The sequence below is a fragment of the Cervus canadensis genome, chromosome 12 (genome assembly GCF_019320065.1).
Source record: "Cervus canadensis isolate Bull #8, Minnesota chromosome 12, ASM1932006v1, whole genome shotgun sequence".
In the NCBI taxonomy this organism is placed as follows: Eukaryota; Metazoa; Chordata; class Mammalia; order Artiodactyla; family Cervidae; genus Cervus; species Cervus canadensis.
In genome coordinates, this window is record NC_057397.1 from 29,460,874 (window position 1) to 29,472,105 (window position 11,232).

The 11,232-nt window shown below is 42.7% G+C and overlaps 1 protein-coding gene and 1 long non-coding RNA gene across 2 annotated transcripts in view; one reads left to right on the forward strand and one right to left on the reverse strand.

The window, feature by feature from the left end:
- The window catches only part of ADHFE1 (alcohol dehydrogenase iron containing 1), a 32,476-nt gene extending 28,520 nt beyond the window's left edge, over positions 1-3,956 (forward strand). The window contains exon 14 of the mRNA XM_043483989.1: positions 3,423-3,956. Within this exon, the coding sequence (XP_043339924.1) occupies positions 3,423-3,506 (84 nt within the window). The 3' untranslated portion in view covers positions 3,507-3,956. The remainder of the gene's footprint in view (positions 1-3,422) is intronic.
- On the reverse strand, positions 1,329-10,753 carry LOC122451282. The gene is made up of 3 exons (XR_006272360.1): positions 10,581-10,753; positions 8,788-8,792; positions 1,329-1,339 (listed from the first exon to the last, which is right to left on the reverse strand). It is a non-coding gene; the product is annotated as an uncharacterized LOC122451282 (long non-coding RNA).
- Between the last annotated feature and the right edge of the window lie 479 nt (positions 10,754-11,232).

Genomic DNA, 11,232 nt, shown 5'->3' on the forward strand with positions numbered 1-11,232 from the left:
ATGCTCTTCAGCAATGTCCCTCAGCCTTCTTCTATCTGTCCATCCATTCCTTTTTTTCAATTGTGGTAAAACATACCTGACATAAAATTTACTATTTTAATCATTTTTAAGTGTACAACTCAATGCCATTACTTAATACCACGTAAGTGGTATGCAATCATGAGCACTATCCATTTCCAGAGCTTTTATTTTATTTTTTCATTTTCAGAACATTTTTTTTGGCTGCGTTGGACTGTCCTTGCTGCATGCAGGTTTTCTCTAGTTTCAGCAAGCAGGGCTTACTCTCTAACTGCAGTGCGCGGGTGTCTCATTGCAGTGGCTTCCCTTGTCGTGGGGCACCAGCTCTAGGGTGCACTGGCTTCAGCAGTTGTAGCACATGGACTCAGTCATTGCATGCTCGTGGGCATGCCCCAGGGCATGTGGGATCTTCCCAGATCAGGGATCAAATTGGTGTCTGCTGAACTGCAAGGCAGATTCTTAACCACTGGACCAACAGGGAAGCCCCCAGAATTTTTAAATCAACCCAGATAGCAGCTCTTCTCTATCGCTGAATGGTAAACAGGAACCCCCCACACTCAGAGGAAGAGTCCCAGCCTGGGGCAGCCTCTCTTCTTTCTGTCACTCTGAATTTGCCTATTCTAGGTACTTCATGTAAGTGGAATCATACAATATTTGTCCTCTTGTGTCTGCATAATGTCTTCACTTAGCATAATGCCTTCAATGTGTCAGAATGCCATTCCTTCTTATGGCTGAGTAACATTTCGTCATGTGGACAGGCCACATTTTGTTTATCTGTTCTACTGCAGTTGGGCACTTGGGCTGTTTTCACTGCTTGGCTACCGTGAATAGTGCAGCTATGAACATCAGTGTACAAGTATCTGTTTCAGGCCTGGCTTTCAGTTCACTGGAGTGTATATCCAAGGAATAGACTTGTTGGATCACAGGGTAAAACTGTGTTTAACTTTTTGACAAGCTGCCATAGTGGCTGCACCATTTACATTCTGCACAAGGGTTCCAGTTTCTCTGCAGCTTCACCATTATTTTCCATTTTTTGGATAGCCATCCCAATAGGTACAAATGGTAACTCACGGTTTTCACTTGTATTTTCCTAATGGCATTGAGCATCATTTCATGTGCTTGTTAGCTATATATCTTCTTTGAAGAAACATCTATTCAAGTCCTTTGTCTATTTTTGAGTTGAGTTGTTTGGAGTTTTTAGCTATTTAGTTGTAGCAATTATGTATCTGTTTTGGATACTAACCCCTTACCAGATAGATACGATTTGAAAATATTTTCTCCCATTCTGTAAAGTTGTCTTTTCACTCTTGATATAGTGTCCCTTGAGGCATAAAAGTTTTAAATTTTGATGTAATCCAGTTTATCTCTTTTTTCTTTTGTTGCCTGTTTGCTGATGTCATGTCCAAGAAATCACTGCCAAACCCAAAGTCATTAACATTTTCCCATTTTCTTCGAAGAGTTTTAAGGTTTTAGCTCTTACATTTAGGTCTTTACATTTAGATGCATTTAAAGTTAATTTTTTTTTAATGAGTCCTTCCTTCTTTTCATTCTTACTTTTACCTGACAAATACTTATTGGCATCTTAATATATATCATGAATTGTATGGGATACAGCTAAGAAAATAAAGTCCCTTTCATCCCTCATAGATCTTACATTCTAGTGAGGAAGACAGACAACGGACATCTGATCAAATCTATAAATAAGATACGAATGAAATCACTTCACATAATGATAAGCGGTCAAGGAATCCTGGGTGATGAGATAATGATTTCACATGAGACAGTGTGGCGGGAACTCCAGCGGAAGTGATCAGAGAAGGCCTCTGTAGGCGGAGGCAGCCAGGTGAAGAGTTGAGAGAAGCATTTCAGGCAGAGGGGAAAGACCCTGAGATAGGGTGAAGATAGCATTTTCATGGGACTGAAAAGGGATGGTGGATCCACGTGACTTGAGTGAGTGTGAGAAGAATTAGAGCTGGGGTGAGAAGCAGGGCCAGGTCTGGCTGGGGTTAGGGGATATGGTTTTATTCTTCTAATTGCATTGGAGGGCATTAAGCAAGGAAATAGTGTGATCAAACTTGCAATGCGGGACCATCACTCTGGCTGCCATGGGGGAGAATGACCTGAAGAGGATGAAAGTGGAGCAAAAGTGGAAGCAGCTCTTAGAGGACTTTCAAGTAAGACAGGAGCATGCAGTGAGGAAGACAGGCTGTGATGGATGGAGAGGTGAGAAGTGGTCTGATTGGGGATTTATTTGGCAGGTAGATCTGACAGACATGCTGATGGACTGAACTTGCAGAGAACAGAAAGAGCAATCAAAGATGACTCCTAGGGACTTCGCTGGTGGCCCAGTGGCTAAGACTTCATGTTCCCAGTGCAGGGGATCTGGGTTTGATCCCTGGTCAGCGAACTAGATCCCACATGTTGCAACTAAATATCCTTCATGCTGGAGCAGCCAAATAATTTTTTTTTTTTAAAGGGATGACTCCTAGGTTTTTGCCTAAGGAAAAGTGGAAGGTGGAGTCAGGTCCTGTCTTGTACATGTGAACCTTGAGATGCCAGTGTCCCCTCCCACCATCTTTATTCATCCAGTAACTGTTGAGTACCTGTTTGCTGTGTGGGGTGCTGGCCGCAGCCCTGCCCCATGGACCTTCCCCCTTCTACCAGATGTGCCCCCACACCAGTGCTCATCACGGAAAACAGACCCAGAGACCCACAGAAACCCAACCAAACACTGGCATGTTTCTTAATTTCATTTAGGCCTGGAAATCTGGGGGCTAAGGAGCCACTGATGGGAGTGACCATAGCAGTAGGAGGTGCTGGTGTCTTTGCTGACTCGACTCAATGATCACTGAGGAATTAAGGGAATCATGGAATTTGTTTGGGGAGTTAGAGATAAAAATCTTAGTTAATATTTTTCTTTTTAAGTCACTTGTTGCCCACAGCCTGAAAGTTAATGTCCTGGTGAAAGTCCTTCCTAATATACCTTAAGTCCAAGTTGCAAAGTCTTTGAAGTCAAGGATGACCCTGTTCTATTTTCCTTGGCAGCACATGCAGGGCTTGGGGCCATGCCCTCCACACAGGGAGAGCCTGGCAGGGGTGCCTGATCCACATAGCTTGGTCACTGTAGGTGGTGTTTTTCCCCAAGCTGGTGAGCTTCTGTACATTTGGGTAGAAAGCCCTCAGGCAACAGTAATGACTTTTGAAAGCTTTGTGGGAAAGAGGTATCACTTGATAAATTCTGAGTTGGGAATCAGCGAGTACGAAGCCAACAAGAAATATGACTTTTAAAACTATGACTACTATCAAGTCACTGTTTCTCATGACTGAGTTAATTTACATACTGAGTAGCTTTTACAAACTGTCTTTGCAAAGCCCTGGGTAACTATTTTTGCTTACTGTTTCAGGAAAGAGTCACCAAGCTTGCACCACGCCCTCAGTCAGAAGAGGATCTATCTGCTCTGTTTGAAGCATCAATGAAACTGTATTAGTTTTCATTTTCACTGAAAGAACTACCCTTGGCCATCATAGTTCTGATAACAGAAGTTGACCTAGCAAGAATTTTGTCTTTTCACCTCCACATATAACTCCCTCGTTACCAGCTTGAATGTGATATAAATGTATCCTGTAGAAGATTCCCTGATGCTCCAAGTCCAGCTACTTCCATAGGACAGGCTGGACAAATGCCCACCATGCTGGACCCTCAGACAGACTTCAGGGATCCATGTTCCTACCACAAACCCTGCAGACTGCCCCTGCTCCATGGATCAAAAGGGCAAACACTCAGTATCTACCAGAAATGTTAATGCATGTACTCTTTGCCCAGTAATCAACCCCACATCTAGAAATTTATTCTATAAAATTCTAGCACAAGTGTGTAAAGAAATATGGCAAAAGTGCTTCTGGCAGCACATTTTCTAATAATAAAAAATTTGACAGAACTTAAGCATTCATTAATGGTATATAGATAAATAAGTCACGTGTGCTCAGTTGTTCCGTCGTGTCCAACTCTTTGCGACCCCATAGACTGTAGCCCACCCCTCTGTCCATGGGGTTTCCTGGGCAAGAATACTGGAGCTGGTTGCCATTTCCTCCTCCAGGAAGTCTTACCAACCCCAGGGACCAAAGCTGAATCTCTTTGCATCTCCTGCATTGGCAGGCAGGTTCTTTGCCACTATCGCCACCTGGGAAGCTCTAGGTTTGAGTGTACTTGCAGATTTATCTGTATTTTAAATTGGATTAAAGTTTTAATAAAGTAAAGTACATAATTACATCTGATTAAAAAAAAAAACAGATGAGAAGGGCATTACTGTGCCATTCAACCTGCCTGGGGCAGGTTTATCTCTTTAAACATCTTTGTTTACTTGGGATTTTAAAAATAACATTTAAATATTGTTTATTGGGCAGGCAGTCCTCTCTAATTGCACACTAAAACATGTTCAGTACCAAAACCTGGTAATACAAAGAAACACAGAAGAAAATATTTGTTCACAATGCGCCATCCAGAAGATAATCACCACTAAAAAATAACAAAATTTTAAAATATATGTTCTCCCCATAATTTTGTGCACATATATAGTTATAGATAATTATATGTATACATTTTTTTTTAACTTAGAATCACTGAGGTGTAGTTTTAGTTCCTATAGAATGAGCGTTCAAATTCTTTACGCCAAGTGCCTCAAAGGCAAGCACAAGACAGTTCCAATAGAATTTCAGCTCTACCTTGCAGACTATATCTAGCTAAAATTCCTTCCAGCCTTTTAGGGGAATCGTGGATTCTGAGAGCAGAAGTTTTGTGAATAAGGTAGAGAACAGTGAAACTCTCTGTCAATCTGAGATCTTTTGCTGCTGCTGCTGCTGCTGCTAAGTCGCTTCAGTCGTGTCTGACTCTGTGCGACCCCCACCAGGCTCCCCCGTCCCTGGGATTCTCCAGGCAAGAATACTGGAGTGGGTTGCCATTTCCTTCTCCAATGCATGAAAGTGAAAGTGAAGTCGCTCAGTCTTGTCTGACTCTTCGCCACCCCATGGACTGCAACCTACCAGGCTCTTCTGTCCAAGGGATCCAGGCAAGAGTACTGGAGTGAGATCCTTTAGGAAACTTTAATAAACAAATAAATGTTTAATAAATATTTCAAAATACATTTGTCAGGGAGGAAGGTGGGAGGGTGGTTCAAAAGGGAGGGGACAAAGGTGGGCTGATTCATGTTGATATTTGGCAGAAACCAACACAATTCTGTAAAGCAATTATCCTTCAATTTAAAAAAAAAATTTAAAATTAAAAAAAGAAAACAAACTACATTTGGCATAGCAAAAATATATATGGCCCCCACCAAGAAAGTCCAGGTAAATTTGGTACCTCTTGTAATGTATTTTGTAAGATGATTTGGTGTCATTAGAATCCGCATAAGACCAGGACTCCGGTGCCCTGGATTCCATTTCCAGCCCCTTGCTCTGTCTGAGTCTTCAACCAAGTCCTCTGCAAGCTTGAAAATACCCTCACTGGATTTCAGGTACTACCCTGTCCTTAACGTGAGATTTTGAGTTTGGGAACTTTAAAATCATTTGAGATATGAAAATGCATTCGTTATCTCTCTGAAATGTTCCATGCCATTTCCACCAGTAAACAGATGTCTCACTGTGACTCACCAGGAGGGGTGCTTGGTATTCATGCTGAGATGACTCTTAGAGGAAGGATTTAAAGGTCAAGTATGAAGAAACAGATTTAGGAAGCCTCGTGTTTTTAATCCTAATACCCATCATTTCAGTCCTCACAATTTGAGAATACAGAAGAGATGCATTTTTTTTTTTTTTTTTTAATTTAATTTAGCATTTCTTGACTTAAGAGTATGAGGCAAGAGATCATGTCAATTTCTGTAAACCAAACATTTTTGTGTATCTGAAACAATTATATAAATTTTTTCAAGTTGAATCCTACTTATCTATTGATTTCCTTAAATGATCAAACTGTTCTTGGGGGTCACGGCTCCATTTACATGGATTAATCTAGTTGTTAAGGAAAGGAAAATTAAAGGAATCGTATTCAAGAGTTTATATAATATTACTTTCATAAAATTATCACATATGGTGGCATTTTCACTTAAACTACATCATCCCTAATTTATTTCTTGATATAAAATCACCAATTTGTTTCAAGCAGTTCCTGTTTCTTTGATTTTTGCCACAAGCCACAATAAATAGCTGGTGTGTTGCATTTCTGTCCCTTTCCCATGCGCAGAGGAGAGCTGTGCTGGGATTGTCCTTGTGCGTGTGTCTGTGGACACAGCTGGGGGGTGTTTTCCAGTGGTCAATGAGGTAAGTCTGCTCTTGTAAAACAGAGACAAGTACAGTATCAAAATAGAGAGCAAAAACTGCTTTTCTGGCCTTTTAACCCTGAGAAAGATTAATGGTTGTTTAGATTAGAAACTGTACTCTGATGAGGGACTGTGGCCTCTGGGGAGTGGGTATGAGAAAGGGGGTTGTTCACCTCCAGGTCAGCATTGCACAGCCTGCAGGGTCTCTGCTGACCAGCAACCCCTCGCGGAGACAGCTGCCCAGGCTCCCCCATTGAACGCTGGGCCCTCTGGGAGTTGGTGAGGCGGCCAGGCCACAGCCTGCTCCATCACCATCACAATGGCCTACGGGAGGTGGTCTCCAGGGACAAACCACACTTTGAATGGGCAGAAATTGGTTCTTAAAGCCCTAGGTTGAATTACCGGCAGCTGGGGGTGGGAGGGTCTAGTTTCTCATGCTATTATTCTTTCCAGCCACCCCAACAACTCTCAGAATCAATGCATAGCCCCCCCCCACCACAAATTGCTCTAACTGTAATTTTGTCCCATGTGAAATCCCTCATGAAACTACGTGAGTGACAGCCAACTTTAAAGTAACTCCATCTCATTCTTTCTGGCTTTAAAATTGACTTTTTTCTTTGAGTGCTTTTAATTGGTTTACTAACTTATAAAATTGGAAACTGATTAAAATAATCATGAGCGGAAAGACAAAAAAAAAACAACTACCATCATATCATTACCCAAACACAGCTGTGATCATTGGCTATATTTTCTTTCCATCTTTTTAATTTGATGGTATCGTTTCTAGCTCTTTTCCCTTAAGCCATGACATTTAAGTATTTTCTGTGTTGCCATATAATCTTCAGGATCATTATTTTAGAAGGTATGTTAACAGTTTATTGAATAGGAATTTAATCATTTATTCATATTACAGGGCACCAAAAGTGCTTCCAAATTTTTACTCTTACCACTACTATCACAACGAATAAATGAGAAGGTACATGTGGCTTGTCTTATATTCCAAACGAACTTCTTAGATTAATGAATCCTCAAGTGGAATTTTTACATTAAGTATGGCCATTTTGAACTTCCCTGGTGGCTCAGTGGTAAAGAACCTGCCTGCCAATGCAGGACATGCAGGAGATGCAGGTTCCATCCCTGGGTCAGGAAGATCCCCTGGAGGAGGAAGTGTCAACCCACTCCAGTATTCTTGCGTGGGAAACCCATGGACAGAGGAGCCTGGCAGGTTACAGTCCATGAGATAGAAAAGAGTTGGACATGACTGAGCAACTAAAGAAACTTCACTTTACAGGGTTGTTACAAACGTCTGCAGGAAGTGCCTGACCTACAGTCTATACTCAGCACTTTGTGAGTTCTCTTCCCTTCCCGAACACCCCTACATGATGTCAGCTGAGTACCAAGGGCCTCTAAGCTTCCCCCAGGACAAGAATGACCTGAGGCGCTAATTTAGAAAGATAGAGATCACCAGGCCTTTCCTCCATCCCCCAGAAATTCAGATCTTGTCAGCCTGGGTTCAAACTCAGGGATCTGTTGTTGGGTAAGTTTCGTTTAGGAAAATAAGGCTGCTCCTGGACCTGTTTGGCAGCTTCTCTGCATAGGTGGTGAGAAAAACAAAGCAGCGGTCTCAACCTTCAGCGTGCACAGAAACTTCTGGAGAGTTTGGAAAAATATGGGTTTCTGGATCCCGGCCCCAGGGTTTCTAATTCAATAGGTGCATTTTGAACTAATTCCCAGGTGATGCTGCTAGTCTGAGACCACATGTTAAGAACCACTGAACCCATGGATTGCAATTTTCTCATATTTCAAATTCAGGAGATTCCAGCTGGAATTAGTCCTACCCAGCACAGAGCAGGACCATGAGTCCATGATGAGGGTCAGGACAGGAGCAGGACACTGACCACAGGACATCCTCTCCCACAGAGTGGGAGACCCCAGCCCCAGGCACCATCCTGCCTCTGCCCCACTGTGCCGGCCTCACCATGAAACCCCTGCCTCCCTCGTTTCCACCTGCTTTTCAGGCTGAAGCCTTTTCAGGGTGTGGAGAGGTTCTTCCATCAAGGCCCAGACAGAAAGGAGACACTCACTAGTGACTGCAGCATTGAGGAAGACCACGGTATTGGCTACAATCAGGATGTGACTATTAAAAACTGCAGTAAGTACCAGGGCAATGAGTTTCATTTCGGTAAAATCGGTATAAAGAATAAAAGATCTCCCAGCTATGGGGTTAACAGACTACTAAGATCACTCTGTCTTACCTCTGTTTATAAAAAAGAAAAATTCTCCTCTTTACGTGTATGCTAAGTCACTTCAGTTGTGTCCGACTCTTTGCTACCTCATAGACTATAGCCCACCAGGCTCCTGTGTCCATGGGATTCTCCAGGCAAGAATACTGGAGTGGGTTGCCATGCCCTCCTCCAGGGGATCTTCCTGACCCAGGGATTGAACCTGCATCTCTTACATCTCCTTCTGTACTGGCAAGCAAGTTCTTTACCACTAGAGACACCTGGGAAGCCCTCTCCTCCTTACCTTCCTGTTTAAAAAGTTACATTGGGAGAAGTTTCCATTTTAACTAGAAAGTGCATACAGAAAGAGTAAAGACATACAGAGTTGTAATTATTGGTAAAAAAAATATCAATGGATAAGAATTAGATTAAAATGAACTGTGCCTCAAGGGACAAAGAGAAGGACAGTCACTCACGTCCAGTTAGAAAAAGACGCCCAGGCGTGCTGTGCTCACCCCAAGTCACCACAGACTGCTCCGCTCTGGCTCGTCCTCCTGACCTGGAGCTTGAACCACCTCACACCCAAGAGCAAGGGTTTCTGATGCTTTCCTCGGAAATGAGCAGACATTGGAAGGGCTAGTCCTCTGTCATGCTACTGAACCACCGAAGTCTACAGATTTAAGAATTTTGACTTAAAAATTAAAACCAAGTAGAAAGAAAATGATATTCCCTAAGTTTGTATGGGAGGGGGTCACAGAGGAAGCAGTCCTCAAATTTTCCCTGAATGCCCGCTAAGCACCCCCCACCAGTCCCCACAATGTGATGAGAGCTGCTACATAAGATACCCCGCGCCCCCCCCTCAAGGGGCCAGAAAATCACCTGAGAGCAGAAACATCGTGAGTGGGTGAGCACTCTTAGCCTCTCCCCATCCTGGCCCCTGCAAGAAATGTTGGCTTTGCTGGCTTGGCCTCCAGCCTTCTTAGGGGGGAAATGGGATACCCAGTGTGATGGGCAGAACCGTGTTTCCCCAAACTCAAGCGCTGAAGCCCCACCTTCAGTACCTCACGTGTGACTGCATTTGGAGACAGGGCATGTAAAGAGGTATGAGGTTAACCAAATAGGTGGGCCCTAATCTAATCTGCCTGGTGTCCTTAGAAGAAGAGGAAATCTGGACACGAAAGAAAACACCAGAGATGCACACACAGGAAGGGCCATGAAAGGATGTAATAAGGCCATGCAAGAAGGCGCCACCTGCAGGCCAAGGAGAGACATGTCAGGACAAATCAAACCTGTCAATGACTTGATCTTCGACTTCCAGCCTCCAGAGCTCTAAAAAAATAAATTCCTGTTGTTTAAGTTCCCCCCCACCCCCAGTCTGTGGTGTTTTCATTATGGTAACCAACAATAAAGGTTTGCTGGCCAACCTAAATGTCCATCGACAGAGGAATGGATAAAGAAGATGTGGTACTTACATACAATAGAATATTAGGAGTTTCCCTAGTGGTTCAGACAGTAAAGAATCTGCCAGCAATGTAGGAGACCCAAGCTCGGTCCCTGGGTCAGGAAGGTCCCCTGGAGAAGGAAATGGCAACCCACTCCAGTATTCTTACCTGGAGAATTCCATGGACAGGGGAATCTGGCAGGCTACAGTCCATGATGTCGCAAAGAGTCAGGCATGACTGATGAACACTTTCACTTTCTTTCCCTAAATGTCCATAGACAGAGGAATGGATAAAGAAGATGTGGTACATCTATACAATGGAAAATCACTCAGCCATTAAAAAGAACGAAATAATGCCATTTGCAGCAACATGGAGGGACCTAGAGATTGTCATCCTGAGTGAAATAAGTCATATAGAGAAGAAGAAATATCACATGCCATCCCTTTTATGCAGAATCCAAAAAGAAATGATACAAATGAGCTTATTTACAAAACAGAAATAGACTCACAGACTGAGAGAATAAGCTTGCAGTTGGGGAAAGACTGGGGTAAACAGAGAGTTAGCGAGTTTGGGACTGACACGTACACACTGCTATATTTAAAATGGATAACCAACCAGGACCCACTGTTTAGCACACAGAACTCTGCCCAACATTATGTGGGAGCCTGGATGGGAGGGCGGGCTGGGGGAGAATGGATACATGTATATGTATGGCTGAGTCCCTTTGTTGTCCACCTGAAACTATCACAACATTGTTAGTTGGCTACACTCCAATATAAAATAAAAAATTTAAAAACAAACAAAAAAAACGGAAAGGGTTTGCTAGCAAATGAGGGGTAGACTTGAAGGATTTACATCAGAAAGGGCTAAAAGCCACTGGTAGGGAATTGCACCATTTTACATTCCCATTAGAAATGTGTGAGTTTCTCTGCATCCTCATCAACGCTTGGTGTTACTTTTTTTTTTTTTTTTAATTTTAGCCATTTGGTAGGTTTGTAGTGAGGTCTCATTGTGATTTTAATTTGCATTTTTCTAATGGCTAATGATGTTGAACATGTTTTCATGCACTGATTTGCCATCTGTGCAAGAGGATTTGATATCCTCTTTAGTGAAATGTCTGGTCATGTCTTTTGCCTGTTTTCAAATTGGATTACTTTTTTTACTGTTGAGTTTTGAAAAAATATTCATATAGTCTAGATATAAGTCCTTTGTCCGTTATGTGGTTGGCAAATATATTTC